Genomic DNA, 21,458 nt, shown 5'->3' with positions numbered 1-21,458 from the left:
TATAAAGCCATAAAAATACAAATACCTATCGGGTGCCTATGGCCAAAGGGTGTTTTCACGTTATGATCGGTGAAGCTTGATCCTCGGGAATGCATTTAAGTGTTTCTCTTTCTGAAGCACAGCATCAGACGAAGATAATGAAGTGAAATAAAAGGGGGGAAAAGAAGCTGCCGTTAAGTTGATATCACCCAGCTGAGTTTACGTCAGATTGTTAGACAAGAAGCATAACAATCCTCATATAATACACTGTAAACTCACAGGTCCCTGTTAGAGTGGACGGGTTTATGGCAGGGCAGTGATGCCGTATCTGATCACAGCCACAGCGCAAACACTTGCAGGTCACGGCGGCTGCTGCGGGGTTGCGCTCTTCCTCACCTCCGTGCGCAGAGCTTGTTATTTCCATCCGAGCTCACATCGCCCGCCTCCTCTCTCTCTCTCTCTCTCTCTCTCTCTCTGTTTCTCTATCTCTATCTGAGGCAGTGAGTCGGGGCCGCAGCTCCCATGCGCTCTCCGCTCTCTTTTTAAAAAAGAAACTTCTCATTCTTTCGGATAAATGGAGACAACCTGAGCTTTTAGGATCCATGGTGGATAAACCGGTGTTTAGATTTTAACAAGGCAAGAAAAACAACAGAATCAGGCTCCACACCGCAGCTAGAGGCCAACTTTACCGTCTCTGCGACTCTTTGAAATTCACATCCGCCGCATCTCAGGTAAGCAAAAAAATGGCCGGTATAGAATTGCCCGTCTCCCCTCCCTTTCCCTCATAAATATGTCAAAACTTTTCATATTTATTATTGAGGGAAAAGGTTCACCAACAGCCTTGTAAACGTGCCGCACTTTTTTGGAGTGGAAAAAGCGAGGAGTCACACAGGCTTTACACCTCATATCACCGCAGCGATGACAGACTTTCTAAACCGTGCTGTGTGTCATCTAGATTACAGCTATGATTAAAATATAGACCGCACCACCCTTCTGAAAACAAGGCAGGTATTCTCTCAGAAGAAACGACACTCGATAAAAGATGATGGCAAATCTGTCATCTGCATTTATGACTCCGTTCACCTGTTTTTCTGGCTCTTACATTAGAAAATTTATAGGCTATTAGATGTGTAATATAATATCTGCAATCCTGTCATGGTCTGCTCTTTATCTGGCAATATCCAAATGTTTGGGATTCCAGCAGCAGGTGGAGAAACAATGACATCCAGTGAGAGTGAGGGAGACGCAAGGACACACACATGTCACGGACAGCGCACCGAGATGTTATTGGCGTCGGCTTGTAAAAAACCAAAAACCTTATCATGTTTGCTGAAAGTGTTGAGTAATATTTGTCAGGAAATGGGACGATCTAATTTTAAAAAGTGCACAAAAAGGGACACCACCCCATCAACAGCATGCACTCCCTTTTCAAATGCTGTAAGCAGAAAAAGGAGTAATATTAACTTGTTGTGAAAGCTGGTCTAACAGGCATGGGAAGCTATGCCTATTGCCTGTCATCTCTGGGCTCAACTGTTCATTCTTTTCAGTTAAATTAAAAGTGAGATGCAAAGTATTTTTTTGCTTATTTATTTGTTCTGCTAAACTACGAAAGCAGTGCATATTAATCTTTTAGAGATGCTCGACGTCCGCCTTTGTCTGCTGTGTTCTTTCACCGATCTCCACAGAGGGAACCCAGATATCAAATTCTTATAGCTTCAGCTATTCGGCCAGACAATGGAGTCTTTGTGATGGTTTGTGCACCTGAACCAATCATAATCTGCCTATCAGCTAGCTGACCCGCCTGTATGAGGCCAACACTCTGACAGTAAGCCTTGACACCCCCCCCCCCCCCCCCCCCCCACGTAGGATCATATGACCTGATCTCGTGCACCTGGATGGACTGTATTTGAAAACTCAATGCAAAACATTTATCCGCAACAGAATAAAGCAGAAAATAGTACAAATTGCATGTGCGGATCAATGGCACTGTCATCCTATGTCACACATTGTGAGTTGCAACACTGTTAAGCTGTATATTAGATCAAAATTTGAATTATTTGTATTATTTTATTTAGAGAGGAATATCTGTGCGTCTTTACCGTTTGCATCTTCCTAATTAAATTCTTTCAGCACTCTGATTTTGCAGGGATTTATACAGAGATTTATGTTCTCTGGGATTTACAGTGAACACCCCCCCTGCCACTGACTTTTTCTTGTTGATTTGAAAATTAATCTCAGCTTCCATTATATGCTCTGATCTTAGATGGACCCGCAGAAACTAGTGTCATGTAAGTCTCAGAATGACTGCATATTCGCTGATTGTCAGAGAGTGGTCTCGAGCAAACTGATTCCCATGATACAACCTGGTTTCACAGCAGTTTGGTGTGTTTCCAAAGCGGTTCACACCCGGCCCTGAAAGAAAAGCTTTCTAAATAGTCAGTGCACTGCAGACAAAGGATCACCATTTTAAGGACACTTTACTGCTTTCCATTACAGATGCACAAAAATGAAAATGGTTTCAGAATGAGTTTGATGCCGTTGTATTTGAGGTGAAACACTGACGCTCAAAGCAACTGAAATCCCGTTTGAAAACCATATAAAGTAAGTCTTTCACTTGGGTGCACAGGTCCTGATGTAGAGCAACGTTAAAGAAGCACTTGAAATGGAGGTTTCTTTATTTATCGTGTTCCACTGAGTGGAAATACTGAAGCGAAAACATGTAGTGTGACTTCTCCAAAAAGGAAATTCAAATTTTTTTTCTTTGGGTGGGTGTGTGTGTGAGTGCATTTCTTTCTTCACCTGCAAAAAGTCAAACTGAGTTTTCTAAGTATAGAGACATTAACAAAAAGGAAGGGAGGGTTAGACACACACACACACACACACACACACACACACACACACACACACACACACACACACACACACACACACACACACACACACACACACACACACACACACACACAGATGCACACGTCTGCGCACTGCTTTAAAATGGACAATCAACTCCTCTGACCGCAGTACTATAAACAAGAGTGGCTGTCTGTGAAGACGAACAGAGAAGAGAGGAAGGGAGCAGCTACTCACATCTGGTTTGAAAAGGAGGAAGCAAGGATGAGCTTTCTCGGTAATCAAGTCCAAATTAAGAAAAGAGAGAAGAGGAAACATGTGTGTGGTTACTGAAGGGGTCTGTGCGTGCATGTGTGTTTGTGTGTGTTTATAATGTGCCTGCATGCACTGTGTATTTGTGCATGTGCACAACTGCAGGGGTGTGTGTGTCTGTGTGTGTTGGTCTGAGTGTTTGTGGTTTTATCATCTGCAGTGACTGTGGCAGGGTATGCATGCTGTAGATACAAATAATAGCTTAAGAGTTGAGAGGGTGTGATGTTTGTGCTTGTATCGAACTGCGGAGAAGCTTGTCATTGATTTTGTTCACTGTCTGCACAAATATCTGAAGGCAGTTACAAAATAATAGAGGTAAAGCTGTTGAGAGGAGCTTAATCTCACTTTTAATTTACTTTCACATTTACAATAAAGATTAAACTGGGTACATCAGATGCTGCTCTGGCATTATAACCAGCATGTGTCATTTCTAAGCAGGACAAAAGCACAAGCTCCAGTTTTTACACATGCAGTTAGAGTATGCAAAAGTATGCGTGATTGTGTGTGTTTACATGTGCTGCGGCATCAGATAACCATGATTTGCCTAACTGTTGGCTTCAAGTCACAAAGCGGGCTTGTAGGATAACACCCACTACCCAAAGAGCATGCAAATGCCAGCAGTGCATGGACAGTGTGCATGCCTGTATAAGATGGAGAGAGGAAACCAAGTGGGAGTAAGAGGAAGATCAAGAGAGCACCAATTTGTCTCTGGAAAAGTAAAAATTAAAAGAGTGGAGAGGCAAATGGAAAGATGTCAGCCAATTAAAGTCTATGTCAAGAGTGTGTGGGACCAAAGTTCTGTTATACTTAGTAAGGCATGAAGCGGCTCTTTTAGATGCATCGGTTATCATATTTCAGGACCATATCAGCTATAAAGATAAATATAAAAAAAGATTTTACACCTTGGAGGTAATACAATAAATATGAGATCAGTTGGAAGTCTCAGATAGGAAAATGAGTCAATAATGATGTGTTTTCTCGAGTGATGTCAGTATATGCAGTTTTGGGTAGGACAAGGGATTTACCAGACGTAAGTTCTTTCACCTCATGGCTCTCGGAGAACGACGGAGGAGCTAGAGAATGACTTAAGCTGCTTACAATGTAGCAACACAGAAGCATATAATTCTTATTGTGCTTCCTTTTTTTTTTACCATTGTTTATGAAGGCCATAAGATAATCAAGGCCTAAAATGGTGGTTTCTCTCTGTATGGAAACAATGGTGGCAGTGAAATGGTTCAGCAATAAAAACAACAAAAAAAATCTGCTTTAAAAAAAGTAGTGGCTTCATGTAATTACAGCAGTATCAGTATATACATCCTACCTGGCATAGCTTCTGGTTCTGTTGGGCAGCCACAGGTGCTCTGTCCTTGACCACTTAGATGAAAACTTGGTAAATGAGTGTTTTCATATTTAAATACAGAAATGTAATAATTTAGACATTTCTCTATGAGACAGCAGTAACTATATGCACTATATGCACTAAAGGTTTCTTTTAATGCCCTTTCTTTTAATTTAGCATTTAGCTTAGCATGTTAGCATGCTAACATCTGCTAATTGATGCCAAACATGCAGCTAGTTTTTGCACGTAGCTGGTGGCTAAAATTGATACACTTCCCTCTGTATGAGATGTGTGTATTATGTGTCACTTGGTGGTCTGTTCGGAAATTTTATTGAAAACCACAAATGTCAACTTTCTGGTAATAGTTGGTGGGGGTACTAACGGAAAAACTAGGAGGCTAAAAGTTCAATCAGCTTCCCAGAACCATTAATATGCATCCCCAGATTTTATCTGATGGCAACCCATCAGACCAAAGAAGGAAAGAGATTCCATCCATATGACAGAAATAAGTAGCATGAAATTCATAAACAGAAATTATTGTGGCTCACAAACAAAATCAACTTTTATATATTTAAAAACACTGTGTTATTCTGTTTTTACCAAAGTAGAAACTTCTTTCGGGATCATATAAATGTGTATATCTTTTAATTTGGTGCATCTTTCTTAGTCTTGCTGATGTCTGAAAGTAAACTAAGCTATCATATTTCAAATGTGGTTTCTCATAACCTAACAAATATGTCCTCTCAGTTCCTTCTCCTTTTTCATTCACCATTTTGTGCCTGATAACTGTTCAGGGAGCATTCACAGATCTGCGATGTCCTCAGCTAACTCGCATAAGTTAATTTCCAGTACGAGACATGTAAAAACAGACAACATGCTGCACAGCTAACCCCCCCTGTGGGTTCTGCTACTTTTTAAGGGTGTAAGAAATGGAAAATGGGACATCTGATGATGTGGAGGCATTGTGGGAGAAGGTGGAGAGCCAACGCTACAACCTGTGTACTACGATCACCCCGTCAAAGCTCACGCCCTACCTTCGTCAGTGCAAAGTCCTGGATGAACTGGATGAGGATGAGATTCTCAACTCACTAGTGCTTGCCACAAAAACAAACCGCACAAGTGGGTAGAAAGGCGTATTTCCACATTTGTTAATTATTAAAGGCAGAACTCCTATTTTGCTTTCTTTTTCTTTGACCTCTCACATGTTAACCCTTCCTCTCTCAGGCCGTCTACTTGACATCCTCCACACTAAAGGCGAGCGGGGGTACGTGGCCTTCCTGGAGAGTCTGGAATTTTACTACCCTGACCTGTACAAGCTGGTCACGGGGAAGGAACCCACACGACGCTTCTCCACCATTGTCGGTGAGGCAAAAATCTTTGCATCCAGCACATACATGCATGAACACACATCTTCCGTGTACTACAAAGACTCATACAGGCTTTGATGGACAGTGAAGTGTAGAAAATTTCTGAAGTGAAGCGTGACATGTGTGAGTTGAAGGTTGGTTGGTGGATCGATTGCCTGCTCCTTCTGCAAGATGCTGAATCCAAAGTTGCCCAGGAGTATTTGACTCAAATGGAGTAGATAGCTCCAGTTCATAACTCCAGTTATGGGAGGAAACTTTGTGAACTGGTCGTTCTGTAGCTGCTTTATAGCTCTGTTCAGGCAAAAGCAGTCACTTCAGTTATGCAGTGTAAGAGCTGAATTGATCCAAATCAGCTTACTTTGCAATCCTGTTATAAAGTCAGAGGTGTATAATATACTTTGTTTTTTTTTTTCCTCCTCTGCTCTCCTGCAGTGGAAGAGGGTCACGAGGGTCTGACGCAGTTTCTGATGAATGAAGTCACGAAGCTGCAGCAGCAGTCCAAAGTCAAGACCCTGCAGCACGCTGAGCTCAACAAGAAGTTCGTCACTCTGGAAGATGAAAAAAGGAAGTTAAAGCTGGCCAATCAGGAGCTTCAGGCCTTCCAGCAGAGTAAAGTTTTTGTTTTTGTTTGATATATTTCCTGACCGCAGTTTACTAGCTTCCCACCATCTGTGTCTCTACGCTGAATTTGTATTAATAAGACTGACAATGCAGTTGCGTGGCTGCACTAAGGTGTTGTTTGCCATTCTCACAAAGCGAATAACTTACAGTATATCATTAATATGTTTACTGGGATGCATTTACCGAAAAGATAATGCTTCCAACCACTGCTGCTGATGTCTTGGATGCTTAAAACACACACACACACACCTACTCGCTGCAGACAGTAAAGACAGATGACTATTGTCTCAAATGGTTAAACCTAAAATCTAAACCAAAAGCTTACCACGATTTGCTGAAACTGCAACCCACCACACAGGCTTGGTTTGCCCCGCCTGGTGCACCACATTCAGGTTCGATATGGATAAACTCTGTTGTCTCTCAAAGACTACCAGTGAAACTAGGACGCTGTGGTCTTTATGCCCCATGCAGTTAAACACTGCAGCTGGAACACCAAGCACAAACAAATAAATACTAAAAATAGTGCAAGTACACTCTTTAGGCTTTCACATGCTCATATAATTAGCTTTGCGACTTTTATCATTTTTTTAATATATCAGCGTTGAGCTTGTTTTTGGATGTCATGTAATGTGCTGCAAAACATAAAATGATGTTAATCTTTACACATAAAGGGAAGCCATATTCCTTATTTCCACCAATGAAACAACTGCTGCCCAACAGCAAAGCGAATAAAGAAGAAGGATCTAGTAAAGCTACATTTTCACATTTTTGGTTGCCGCTTAGGGTACAATAAGCTGAGAGAGGAGAGAAACACCTACAGTGATGAGCTCCTGAGAGTAAAGGATGAAAACTACAAGCTGGCCATGAGGTACGCCACGCTGAGTGAGGAGAAGAACATGGCTGTGATGAGAAGCCGAGACTTGCAGCTGGAGGTACTGCCTGACGTATTAAAGCACATGCAGATAAACGCCATCATCACTCTGTGTATTAATGATAATCAATGAAAAAAAAAAAAAAAACAGTAAGAGCGTTCCTCTAGCTCGGTGCTGATCACTGTCTTGTCTGCGTTATAGATTGACCAACTGAAGCACAAGCTGAACAAGGTGGAGGAAGAGTGTAAGATGGAGAGGAGACAGAGTCTGAAGCTGAAGAACGACATCGAGAATCGGCCAAAGAGAGAGCAGATCTTTGAGCTGGAAAGAGAGAACGAGATGCTCAAGATCAAACTGCAGGAGCTACAGTCCATCATACAGGTACTTGAGCATTATGTAATAAAGCACTGACATTGCCTGCTCTGCTATCATAACTTAAACCGACTGTAATAAATACATTTTCACCACTTCAGAGCAGCACAACAAGCTGTTAGCGTGAGCTGTCAAATGCTTATCTCCGCATGTGTGTAAAAATATCTTAGCAGCTAAATGCAACACTGAGTTTGCAGCCCAACTGCTGTTTGTCTGCTGCTGTAAGTGCAAAACAAAAGTGTAAGGTACAAAAACCATCGACACCAAAGGACTGAGCTACTGAGCCGGGTTGGACTAACTAATAATAGAACCAATTATTCATTCATTTTTCAGTTCCAATTGCATAGTTTTCTATTTGCATGATTCACAGATAAAAAATAATCTTATATCATCGGTCTATGTGTGTTTATTTGCTGTGGGAACTTTTAACTGCTCTGCATTTTTAGTAAGTAAGTAAGTAAGTAAAATTTATTTATATAGCGCTTTTCACAGATAAAAATCACAAAGTGCTTTACAACACAGAAAATGGGAATATAAAACAATATAACAGTAAATAAAACAATGTAAAACAATAAAACTATAAAAACAGCATAAGAAGAAATTAATCAAATGCTTTTCTAAATAAAAATGTCTTCAGCTGTTTCTTAAAACAATCAATGGAGTCCGTGCAGCGAAGAGACAGTGGGAGAGAATTCCACAACCGTGGTGCCACAGTCTGAAAGGCCCGATCACCACGAGTTTTAAAACGAGTGCGTGGTACCACCAACAGTCTCTGATCTAATGACCTTAAAGCCCGAGAAGATGTATGTGATTTCAGCAGGTCAGATAAATATTGAGGAGCCTGACCATGCAGGGCCCTAAAGGTTAGAACTAAAATTTTAAACTGAAACCTAAAATTTACAGGCAACCAGTGAAGGGAGGCCAAGACTGGAGTGATATGCGATCTTCTCTTGGTGCCTGTTAAGAGACGTGCTGCAGCATTCTGCACAGTCTGAAGACGATTTAAGGCTGATTTGTTAAAACAAGTAAAAAGGCTTATCTACCTTTAAGCCAACTTTTTTCTTGCCTGCCTCTCATAAACAGAAGGCTTTGAAAACAAATGGGTGTGGCTTCTGTGCTCACCGACAAACCTGTTTGCCTCAGATGACCATATTGGGAAAATCTGCTCTCATTGACATCATAGAGAGCTAAGAGTATTTGGTCATGTTTAATATGAACATCCACCATCTTTAACAGTAGACACGCTCACTGGCCACTTCATTGGGTACACCTTGTTAGTACCAGATTGGGCCTCTTTTTGTCTTTAGAACTGCTTTAATTCTCTGTGGCATAGATTCAACAAAATGCTGGAAATATTCCTCTGAGATTTTGGTCCATATTGACATGATAGCATCACACAGTTGCTGCAGTTTTGCCAGCTGCACATCCATGATGTGAATCTCCCGTTTCAACAACACCTCAAAGCGTTCTATTAGAGACCATCTGAGTACAACAAAGTCATTGTCATGTCCAAGAAAGCACCATCCCTGCACCATTACACCACCAACAGCAGCCTAACCTGCTGAGGCGAAGAAGGATGGATCCATGCTTTCATGTTGTAATCTGAATGTCGCACTAGAAATTGAGACCAAGCATGTTTCTTCAGTTGTCTGTTTCCCCTTTTGGTGAGCAAATATGAATTCCAGCTTCAGTTTCCTGTTGTTAGTTGACATGAGAGACCAGATCCAATGTGGTCTTCTGCTGCTGTAGCCAATCTGCGCCAAGGTTACATAATTCTACATTCAGAGATGCTCTTCTGCATAACTTGGCTGTAATGAGTGGTTTTTGAGTTACTGGTGCCTTCCTCACTCTTCCTAATCTGGGAAAACAAGACATTGGACTCAAAACTAAGTACACATACACGGGACAGGAGGCTAGCAAAATAAAACAGGAATCAAAAGACAATGGATGTAATATAATGATGGGAAAGGGGTTAATGGTAAACAATAACTATAGTTACAAAATATAAAAGAAAAGAAATTCTGAGCTGAAAACATCATGGAAAACCAAACAGGAACTAAAGTTAGAATACAAACCTCTAAAGAACCAAGAACAGACTCCCAATCAGGCATTTCTACCCAGAGAACTGCAGCTCATTGGATGTTATGTCTTTTTCAGGACATTCTCTTTAAACTATATAGATGATTATGTGGGTAAATCCCAGTAGATCAGCAGTTTCTGAAATACTGATCTGCCCGACTGGCACCAACAACAACGCCACCTTTTAAAATCCCTTAAATGACCTTTCGTCCTCATTCTGATGCTCAGTTTGAGCTTCAGCAGATCGTCTTGACCGTGTCTACACGCACTGACTTGTTTTGTGTTAATAAACAGCTGAAAAGCTGTACCCATTGAAGTGTCCAGTGAGTGTGCCATGAAATAAGGGAACGGACAATAGATGCATCATTTTATTTTTCTTAACTTTGCTCTATAAATTACTCTGAAGAAGGTCTAAATGTGATGAGGTGTTCTATCAATAAACTCACACTTATTGGTTGACTCACTATTTCCTTGCTGATAAGCATAAAAAGGAAAGGTTGACAACTGCAGTGTAGCAGCCAGTCATATGATTTCATATCTAACAGTGTTAATGTGTGTGTGTGTTTCTTACCCAGCCCGGCCCTTTACCTGAGTCAGACAAGGCCATCCTTGACATTTTGGAGCATGACAGACAGGAAGCACTAGAAGACAGACAGGATCTGGTCAACCGCCTCTACAACCTGCATGAAGAAATCAGACAGGCAGAGGAACTACGAGATAAGGTTACAACCACACACACACACACACATAAGAATGTATGGCTGTATGCTGTAAGTGGGCTAAATGGGAGTTTAGCAGTCATATTTCTGTCTGGCAGCTTGTTTCCATCTGTGTTTAAATGTGTGAATATGTAGCAGTGTGGTGCAGAGAGGCACACTGAACAAACAGGCTTTGCAGTAACACACCCTAAAAACCTAAACCAGTGCCCCATGAGACCTTTGAAGAAAGCCCCGTCTCAGGCCTCTTTCTGCATAATCTGGTGGCTCTTTATTTCTCTCCCGCTGTTTCTCTTCCTGTATTTCTCTACCTGTTTTTGTCTAACTATAAATAACCGTTAGTTTTGGTCTGTGTGCGTGTGTGTGTGTGCATGTCCATGTATGCAGTACCTGGAAGAAAAGGAGGACCTGGAGCTGAAGTGCTCCACACTGCAGAAGGATTGCGAGATGTATCGCAACCGCATAGACACCATCGCTGTACAGCTAGACGAGGTGGAGAAGGAGAGAGACCAGGTGAAAACACACACAACACACATGATTTCATACATACAAAATCATTCATACTTCTGTGTTAACTCCTCTGCTGCTTGCAGGCGTTTCGAGCCAGAGACGAGGCCCAGCACCAGTTCTCCCAGTGTCTCATCGACAAGGACAAGTATCGCAAGCAGATCAGAGAGCTGGAGGAGAGGAGCGATGAACTCCACCTGGAGATTGTACGCAAAGACGCTAAGCTGGTCACTCTGGAGTCTCGCCTGCGACGAATGTCCAAAGACATCAACCTAGACCAGGTCAGACACAGTAGTGCGAAGGGATATTGTTTCTTTTCTTCACATATCGATTTAAAAAATGCTCAAGTTTTCGCCAAACATTCCTCCCCTTTAACAGTTTCACTGTTTTTGCAGAGTCTACCAAGGGATTTACCTCCGTCCATCATTTCTCAGGGAGATGATAGTAAACTGGCACAGGGACAGTCTGAATGCTCCAGCGACGAGTCGCCTGACGACAAGTTCTTCTCCGAGGAGCCCCGACTCAGACGCAGACTCAACCTCAAAGCGGGGGTCAGTTATTCTCTCCTTAACCTTATAGATCATGTGAAGCAAAGACCAAACTCAATACCTTCTAATGCACAGAGCAGAGATTTATCAAATGGCTCTGCTACACATGACAAACTGATCAAAATGACTGTGTTTTGTCTTTTAGAATAGAGTAAAGTCTCCAGTCTCTTTACTGAAAGACTTTCCAATCAACTCAGAGAACAGTCACCCTGCAGGTAACACTACCTACCGCCGCATTTCCTACAGCAACATGTGACCAATCCTTTTGTGCAGCTTTATCAAAGTTTATCTCCACCTTCCAGCTTCGGCTCCTACCAACGGAGGCAACTTTCTGGAGATCAACGTGCCGAATTATGGCAACAGCAGCTCTCTCCCTCCCTCACCCAGCATCCCTATTTCCCCCACATATCCGCCCTCGTCGGCTCCCCCGCTCACCTGCTCTTCGTCCACCTCCCAGCTCATGTTCAGCCCGGTGGATTCACCCAGCAACAGGCAAATGGTGCGACTCAGTTGTTTTTGCTTACTTTTAATACCAGTGAAATTGCGCCGCTCTGATTTTGGTAAAAAATAATCATCCTTGCTGCTCTTTGTAGAAATCCTGGTCTATCCAGAATCTAATGCAGTGTTGACGTAAATGGCTTGTCCAGCGTATAATGGCGACTTCTCCCTTTCAGCTGCGTTGCCGTAACGACAGCATCCTGTCCACTCTTCCTGAACCCCCTGAGAAAGCGTCCCTTTACCGTCGAGAGAGGGAGAAGGAGCACGACTTCTACCCCCGCAGGTACTGAATAAACGTCACGGAGACGACCGATTGAACTTCATGGCAGTAAAGTTTGAAGAATTTCTGCTGGTTTGCCTTCCCTTCAGTCTGATTTGTTTTGTCTGTTTTAGCATCTCTGACTTTGACAGTGACAACATGGAAATGGAGCTTGGTAATGCACTTTTTAAACATCTGCTATTTGTGATCTGAGATACTATGTTTACCTTCAGTTGACCTGGTTTTTCTTTTTGAAGGAAAAAAAATGATCCATCTATTTCTATTCTTTCCTCAGAGGATGAGCGTGGTCCTCCCTCTGTGCACTCATCTTCCTCTTCCCATCAGTCTGAAGGAATGGACACTTATGACCTGGAGCAGGTCAACAACATCTTCAGGAAACTCTCTTTGGAGAGGTACAGCATGTCCGCTGGTGCAGAAACGCACACAGGAATAAAAGCGAAAAGTGATGCTGACTTACAAACACCTTCTGCTTTGTGTCTTTGCGTGCTCGTGCAGGCCGTTCCGCCCGTCTCTTTCCTCCTTCTCCAGACTCAGCGGGTCCCTGAAGCCGGTGCAGGAGCTGTCACTGCAAGGCGACAACCTGCTGAAGGACATCAGGCTGATCGGTGGCAACGACAGCGGGATCTTCATCTCGTATGTCCAGTCTGGGTCCAACGCAGAGAAGGCGGGGCTACGAGAGGGCCACCACCTCATGTTTGTATGTCATCTACCTCCTGAATGTTTTAATTGTGAAAAGATTCATGGTGGCAGTAAGACGACCTCAGTTAAAACAGCTGGATGTGCAAAAAGAAAAGCTCTTTAGAGAACTGGGAACGTGGATGGACATTTAGAGAGGAACGAGGAACACGCCGAATTCATAATTTTAGACACCTGCTTGTTTTATTTGTTCTATTTCTGTTCCTTTTCCTGTGACAGTTTTTAGAAGGGACTAATCGGTAATCTTTGTTTCTGCTGTGATTGGCTGTCCAGCTTGAAGGGTGCATACGTGGGGAAAACCAGAGCATTTCATTGGAGACGAGCACTCAGGAAGAAGCCCACTGGACTCTGCAGCACTGCTCTGGGCCCATCACCCTGCACTATCGAGCCAGCCACGACTGTAAGTGATGTTTATATTGGAACATTTGTTTAATGTGACTCCACAGCATACATGAACTCAAATATATGCTCGCCCTGCAGCTTATCGCCGTCTCCAGAGCAATCTAGCAGATGGCACTTTAGCATCCGGCGACTCATTCTACATACGTGTCAACCTCAACATCTCCGGACAGTCGGACAGCTGCTCTTTGTCCGTGCGCTGCGATGAGGTGGTGCACGTGCTGGACACCAGGCACCAGGGCCGCTGTGAGTGGCAGTGCGCCCGTGTGGACCCCTACAGCGGCTCTGACCTGGCTGAGCGAGGCACTATACCCAGTTACTCACGGTACAGACTTTGTATGCTTTTGTTTTTTAAACTGAAGTTTGTGAGTGAGTTTTAGCTCAGATTTTCAAAATGCAGTAGCAGCTGATTACCACTGATCTCCTGAAAGATTACACATTACACCAAAGAAGCATTAACCTGAAACATCTGCAGAAACAGCCTGTTGTAACCTCAGAGCATAATAAAAAGAAGCCCGAGGGAGGACGAGTTCGTACACGGAGGGAGAATCTTGACAAGCATTCAGTGTGCATGTGTGTGTGTGTTTTTGTGTGTTTACGTGTGTGAATAGAGCCCAGCAGCTGCTCCTGGTAAAGATTCAGAAGTTAGTGTATCGAGGGGGGAAAGAAGAGAATGAAATTCAACGGAACAACAGGGTGAGAAACCTCAGCCTCTTTCTTTTTCCTCTCGCTCTCTCACTTAGTTTAAAAAAGTGCATTGAAAATTTGAATACGGGTATTTGACTAAAGCAAAGATGCGTAAATAAGTCTTATAGTCTGGGTTGCAAATTAAGGGTTCGCAAACTAACGCGTAATGTGGGGGAAAATCCTTCCTAGGTCATTGGATTGGCGGGGGAGGTGGTTTGATGTGCACAACCGGAACAACAAAGGCAGTTTTCCCAGAAATGATTAATATCCAACTATTTCCCAATAAAAAATTTACCATTTAATAGTTCTTATCCTGGCCATCTCTGTATATTTTGGATATTTCTTTCCAATATTGATTGCAAGCAGTTTGCATGCAACCACGCCTGCATGATAGTTGCAACCCTCCCCTCGAAAAAAAATTTCTATGCATTTCCAAATAATCTGAGACTAGGCGATGGGTTTCCAGATTGCATTCCAGATTGGATTTATTTTGCAGTTCATCCATGAGATACCCTTTCAGGTACCTGCATTGCATGATAAACAAGCCGTATACATGCCCATGCATCTGCAATCAAAAAGAAAACACTCTAGAGTGCTCTTTGATAACACGCTAGAACTAAGCTTTCTGCTTAAGCTTGGGTCAGCATCAGTTTACATTGATGTCAGGTTGGTTGAGTAAGTAGTTATTTCAGGGCGTTATTCTGCTATGTTGTGCTCACAAAAGCGTGTTTGTTACAGTTTGGATCACAACATTCATGTATGCTTTTCATTTCTGCCTAGAATAATTTACAACCAGAAGAAACCAGCCACTCTCCTGATCCCAGAGCCAGCCCGCGCTTGTCTAGAGCGAGCATCTTCCTCACTCAAATACTGCAGGTAATAAAGTTCAAACAAAACCTCCAGTTGTCGCGATGTCGAGAGTTGTTCGGCGGTGCGGAAACTTAAGACAATGAATCAAGATTGGTCCTAATAAACTCTTCGTTTTCCATAAAACCGATGCGCAACTGCCTCCACGTCTCAGTAACTCAGGCCTTTTTTTCTATATCTGCTTTGATTTGCAGTTTGTGAGCAGGGTGGACATCAAGTACAAGCGAATGAACAGCAATGAGCGTGTGAGGATCATCAACTCAGGCAGCACAACACTACCCAGGCAAGGCTTTGAGGTGCTTCGACCCGAAGGTGAGCACAAAGCGTTGCAGTCGGTCGGTTGGGGGGGAGAGACAAAACAAAGACGGTGCACATGTGCTAACTACGGAAAATTCACAGCTGAAGCATTTGAAGTGGCTGTCAAAAGCGCAGAAAGTGAAAGCAGCAGTGGTAAAGAGCTGCTAAAGGGTGCATAGGTGCCATTTTCCATGCAAGCAATTCTGGTGAAGCTGAAGCGCGAAAAAAAGGAAGAAAAAAAGCTGAAAGGAGTTGAGGATTGAAGACACCGTGAGCACAGAGAGCAACTGAAGTAAATCGCGTCTAAAAAAGCAAAAGTTGTGGAAAGTTGTTTTGATGGTTTTTGTTGTCAAAAAGCTCAGAGCGTGTGAAGTGTCAGTTGTATAAGAAGCCCTGACAGGAGCTGAAGGAGTCATTGGAAGAGTAAGATGAAAGTGTGTGAAATGTCACTTGATGTAAACACAGACGGGTGTGCGGTGGAAACGGTTGGAAGTTGTGCTCAAGTGTAAGACTGGAAAGTGCTTGAACTGTGTGCTCTGCATAACATGTGTGAGCCAAAGCAGCAATTTAAACATTTAAATTACATAGCGAGGTGTGAAAAGGCCATGAAACTAAAACTGCTATAACAGTAACACTATAAAAATATGATAACGTGGAATTAACTGTTTAGGTGAGAGCATGAATGAAAGGCTTTAATAGAACATGGGGGTGGGGCTGTGACTGGAAATGTTGCTGCACAAGATTCATGTTAATTTTTAAAAAGAGTACTGAAGGTGTACAATGCAGTGCTTAGTTTCTTTTATCTGCACTGAGCCCTTCTTTTGCTGGCTGCTTTTTCTCTTTTCACTCTGTTGCTCAAATTCAGACTAGATATTCGTTTGCTAAAATTATTTTTGGCAGCTCTTCACTTTCTGTTCTCAAACTGAGTCATAATTGTGCTATACCTCTCATTGCACGCTGTGGCTGTTGGTGCAAACAGATGCCGCTGACGGAGATGGTGAGCTGAGCAGGAGCTTGAGCCTGATTCCCTACAGTCCCGTCACCCTCCAGCGGACCCAGAGAAGAAGACCGGTCCTATTCACGCCCGCTGCTCTCGCCAAAACCATTATCCAGAAAATACTTAACATGGGGGGAGCCATGGACTTTAATATCTGCAAACCAGGTCAGTGTATGAAGGCTCACAATGAGGAATCTTTATACCTCATTGAGATAAGAAGTATATAAACTATAGACGAGTCGTTGAGAGAAGAGGAAGCAACTACTCAGATGTAGGTCAGGTATTGTGCTGTGTATAAATGTTAAGGAGTATAGCCAAAGAGACAGCAGAGGCAGGATTTAAGATGACCCAGATGATAGTTAGAATGACGATGCACAGAGATGACACAGATAGTTTAGTTGCGACACTTCAGCTGACCCACTGTAATGTGAAAACGTTGCCGGCCCCGTCAGATTTTTAGAGAATTAACACTCCGGTCACATGACAAACCGACCGGTCCCAGTGGACCAGGGGCGCGACAAGTTGCCGGTGTAAAAAATGTTGAACATCTGGCGAACTCAAGAGACTGCTTGAAGTCTCAATTACGTCGACATTCCCCACGGCAAAAACCACAAAGGTTTCTGTTCCTTGTGCTAAATGTGCTGTGGTGACTGTTAACAAATGAACAGTTTCATCTCTCTGCCCTTAGAGCCACAATTTGACAAGACAAGAAACAGACTTGACATCTTTTCTTTTTTTGTCCTGTTTCCTTTGCATCCTGCTGAGCAGACAGCTTGACCAAGGAGGAGTTTCATCTAAAACAGAACGTGGAGCCCTTCATTCACTACAAAGAGAAACAAGCCACTTTTGAATGCATCACCAGAGAAAACATAGAGGCTGTCGCTGCAAAAGTGAGTTTATATTGTGTGTGTGTGAAAATGCAACGTCTCCTAATGTGTTTACTCCTTTATAAACGTTAAGGGACCACTTTAGTCAAAGGGGAGTGTGGAAGACTGACATGACCCCCGTTGTTGTGGGAATGTTATTCTAATGTAATTATTCAGATTTGTAAAGTTAATAATGATCGAGACAACCTGACACTAAAAGACATACAACAAATGTAACCAGTGATAAACCTGTCATATTCACAGGCCTAATTATCGCACACATAGAAACTATAAGGCTTTATTTGTTAACTTTACACTAAAGTGTACACTGTGTGTGATGAAACTGAAACAAACAAGCCTTAAATGTGCTATCATCCTAACCCCAATCATATAACTTACCCCTACTTCTCACCCTTTAAGAAATAGCTGTAAAAATGTAGTAAACATGCTATAGTAATGCTATGTGATTACAGTGGAAATCCTGATGAATATATTAACAGCAAGATATAGATTTTTTTGAAATATTGTTTCTTTTAGTAAGCGCACATATTTACAGGAATTCAAAAGTTAAGTTTAACCCTTTAAACCCTAAACTAATTTATCCTTTAAACCAGGGGTGGGCAACTCCAGACCTCAAGGGCCAGTGTCCTGTAGGTTTTAGATGTGTCCATGATCCAACACAGCTGATTTAAATGGCTAAATTACCTCCTGAACATGTCTTGAAGTTCTCCAGAGGCCTGGTAATGAACTAATCATTTGATTCAGGTGTCTTGACCCAGAGTGAGGTCTAAATCCTGCAGGACTCTGACCCTCAAGGCTTGGAGTTGCCCAACCTTGCTAAAAATGCTAACCGTCACCGGTGACAGGTTATTGTTTAAAGGGTTAAATAATCCATTTATGAATATTTTGCTTGTTATTTCAGTTATTTTGTGTTTAGTGGTGCAGTGGTTAGCACTGTTAACGCAAAATAAGAAAGGCCCGGCTGGTTGGAGCTGTATGGACTTTGCATGCTGGGTACTTGAGTTTCTAAACTGGCTAAAGGCATGAATGACTGTCGTCTGGCTCTCTGTGTTAGCCCTGTGACAAACTGGCAACCAGTCCAAGTGTACCTATGGCTTTCTTAGGATAACACTGATATACTGTCATAATATGAAAACTTAAAAAAAAGAAAATAAATTGAGAACATGAGAGTCGCAGCATTTTACAGTAATAAACTGTTCATAGAAATTACAGGGGGGAACTAAAATAATAGTATAATGGTAACCAAAGATCCTACAATATGGTATTACATATCTTTTATTCTATACAGCATGATTATTTAAAAACATATAAAAAACAAACCAATATTACAGTTCAGTTTTACTTTTATTTGTCATGTGTGATTTACGACAAACACTGAAATGTGTTTGATGAGATGAAAAACAAGAAATTAAGATAAAAGAAGTAAGTTAGTAAGTAAGTAAAGTTTATTTATTAAGCGCTTTTCATAGACAGGTAGTCACAAAGCAGAGATTAAAATAAACAGTACGATAAATAGCAAAATGCACGATATACACAATATAGAGTTTAAATGTAAATTAAAAATATAAAAATGTAAAAAGCATTGGTCAACAGAAAGCTTGTTTAAACAGTAAAGTTTTACTGTAGTAATAAATAAGGTTAAAAAAGTAATGAATAAATAAATGTACATGGGATGGGGGGGGCGGGGGTGCAATATGCAGCATGTTGCACATGAGGAAACTGAGAACTGTAAGCAGCAGTTGGGTGTTGCTGTAGAGGCGTCTGATGGCTTGATAATAAAATGTGTTCTTTAATCTGTATCATCTGCTGTAAAAAACAGTTAAAAGCTGGTAAATCCAGTTTCTACATCCAGACACGGTGCACGCAATATTAAAACACAGACACACAATAAATAAATATGCAAAATAAGGAAACATTAAAGATGTAAAGCGTAGTTGTTCAGTGCAAGTCTCGGTCTTTTTTCTTCTCCTTAAAAAAAAAAAAGTCAAAGAAAGTCAACTGCTCTAAAAATGACATCGTTGTTTGTCAGTCCTATTCATACCTTTTGAAATAAAGTGGGTCAGTTAAGTGATCCCCCCCCCCCCCCCCCCCCCCCCCCCCTTCCACCAATGTAAAGAAATTGAACTGCACATTTAATCCCTCATATGTTAGTATGAGAAAAAGAGGTGGAGGTTCAACAGTATGTTTTGGTTTTTCTGCCTGATAAAACAAATGCTGCTGTAGTAAAATCCCCCCCCCAATTTCCCAGGTGAATATGCTGACTGACTAGCTGTAGTCCCGAGGTCCAAGTAGTGCTAGTTTGTCTCCACCTGTGCTTCATATGCCAAGCACGGAAACACCTGTGATACTCGAAGCAGGGGAGCTAAAATGGAAAAAGTGTGTCCAGTGGAAATGGGGTGCAGGCTTCTCAATCACAATGCTTCTGAGGGAAGTGTGAGTCAGAACGCAGGCCTGTAGGAAGCTAGTGCCCTCTGAATGAGCTGTCACCGGCTGTGGCTAATTAAAAAATAGACGTTATCTAAAGGCTAACCACAAGACACACATTTAGGTCTGATGAGCCTGTGGTAGGCCTACCTCAGCTGACAGCGTCTTGCAGTTAAAGGCCGAAACACAGCGGTGTCAAGATGTTAAGCCTTCAAGGCCGACCTCATTTAATTTATTCGTAGTGCAGAGAAATCAGGTTGTAAGACCAAGTCCTCACCTAACTCCTCAACAGAATGAATAGATATATATGCGAAAGCAGTTAACTTTAAAATCTTTTAATGAGACTTCCTTGTTCATGTATGTACGTAGTAGATCTGTATTTGTCTGTAAAGGCTGTTTTTTTCCACCCGTCACCAGGGCAAACACTGCCTGCTGGAGGCTGAGCTGAGCTGCGTCAAGGACCTTCTGCGGAGAGAAATCTACCCAATCATCATCTACGTCAAGATCTGTGACAAAAATGTCAAGAAATTAAGGTAGACCTAGCAAAGCTTGTTTAATCTTGCATGTTTACCCTGTGACTCAAACCACACAGCTGCAAACCGCAATTCTTTTTTTCCAAGAACAAGAAAAAAAAAAAAAACAGTCCCTGATATTTTGATATGACACCAGATAAGAGTTGGCGTTGAGCCGAGGATGTCAGTTTAATGTTGTTGTTGCTTTTGAACTTTTAATCGTAGCTGGCTGCAATTACCTTTCTTTTTGTGTGTGTCCTGCCCAGAAAGGTACCAAGATCTAGATCCTTACTCAAAATATCTGTGTGCGTGATCCCCTCAACTGTCCGTTACGTGATTTTAAATGAAGCCAGATGTTTGACGTGTGTTATGGTGGATTGTGTCTTTAAATAGCAGTCCAGCTCATGAACCCATTACCGTCAGCCTTATCTTTCTGAGAAAAAGCATGCAGACCGCTGTTGCAGACTGTCGACAGGATCTCATCAGAAACACTGGGTTCTAAACCACACTCACCACCTCATCGCTGCTTCCTTCCTGTTTCCTCTCCACACAGGAAGTTGCCTCTGCGCGTGGAGTCAGAGGAAGACTTTGTGAAGCTGTGTCGCGCAAAAGAGAAGGAGCTGGAGGGCATCCCATGTCTGTATGCCACCCTGGAGCCGGAGGCCTGGGCAGGGACGGAGGACCTCATCAGGGTGATCAAAGACCGAATACTGGACGAGCAGAAGAAAACCATCTGGGTGGAGCAGGACCTGCTGTAGGCAAACACAGATACACGCAATAGCCTGTACATGTGCCGTTAAACACAGTAAAACACAAAAAGCCTTCTATATCATGCTTTTCTGCGTTTATATTTATGGTGAAACTCAAAAATGTAAGTGTGGAAATTGTTAAATAAATAAATGCATTATATATTTTGTAAATATGTCTTTTATTTAGAAAAATAAACAGTTTGAAAACATGAAAAAGAATCCTTTCTTTGCCTTGAATTGCATGTTAAAAATAAGATTAAAAAATGAAACTTAGCTGTACTTTCAATAAGAGTGAGACCGGACCTACATGAGATTGTGCTGCCCTCTAGTGACTAAAATTGAAACGGCCCGATAAGCAGCTTCATTCATTTAGCATGAAAATGATCCCAAACGCACTGCCAGTGGAGTAAAATCAAACTTGGATAGAAAAACACAGAGTGGAACACTATGAGTCATGGATTGGCCTCCCAATCATTTGCAGAGCTCAAAATTATTGAAGCAGTGTTTGATCATGTTGATGGAGAACAGAACAAAAGGCAGAAACATCCAAAGAAAAGCTTTGAATGTCCTTCATGAAGCCTGGAGAACTATTCCTGAAGACTA

The 21,458-nt window shown here is 42.1% G+C and overlaps 1 protein-coding gene across 1 annotated transcript; it reads left to right on the top strand.

Moving 5' to 3' along the window:
- Window positions 1-484: 484 nt before the first annotated feature.
- On the top strand, window positions 485-21,085 carry card11 (caspase recruitment domain family, member 11). Its single transcript, XM_085403428.1, has 25 exons — window positions 485-710; window positions 5,400-5,599; window positions 5,705-5,842; window positions 6,280-6,456; window positions 7,252-7,400; window positions 7,542-7,721; window positions 10,367-10,513; window positions 10,895-11,020; window positions 11,101-11,295; window positions 11,410-11,565; window positions 11,708-11,777; window positions 11,865-12,061; window positions 12,237-12,343; window positions 12,454-12,494; window positions 12,615-12,732; window positions 12,836-13,037; window positions 13,310-13,436; window positions 13,517-13,760; window positions 14,047-14,131; window positions 14,903-14,998; window positions 15,184-15,301; window positions 16,266-16,448; window positions 17,052-17,173; window positions 20,012-20,127; window positions 20,660-21,085. The coding sequence occupies exons 2-25, from the start codon at window positions 5,410-5,412 to the stop codon at window positions 20,862-20,864; spliced, it is 3,489 nt and encodes a 1,162-aa protein (XP_085259554.1). The 5' UTR covers window positions 485-710; window positions 5,400-5,409; the 3' UTR covers window positions 20,865-21,085.
- Window positions 21,086-21,458: the final 373 nt, after the last annotated feature.

This window comes from Rhamphochromis longiceps, linkage group LG4, assembly GCF_057381845.1.
Source record: "Rhamphochromis longiceps isolate RC_006_pf linkage group LG4, R_longiceps_female_GT1.1, whole genome shotgun sequence".
Taxonomy (NCBI): Eukaryota; Metazoa; Chordata; class Actinopteri; order Cichliformes; family Cichlidae; genus Rhamphochromis; species Rhamphochromis longiceps.
The sequence above is the reverse complement of the archived record's forward strand: the minus strand, read 5'-3'. Positions and strand labels throughout refer to the sequence as shown.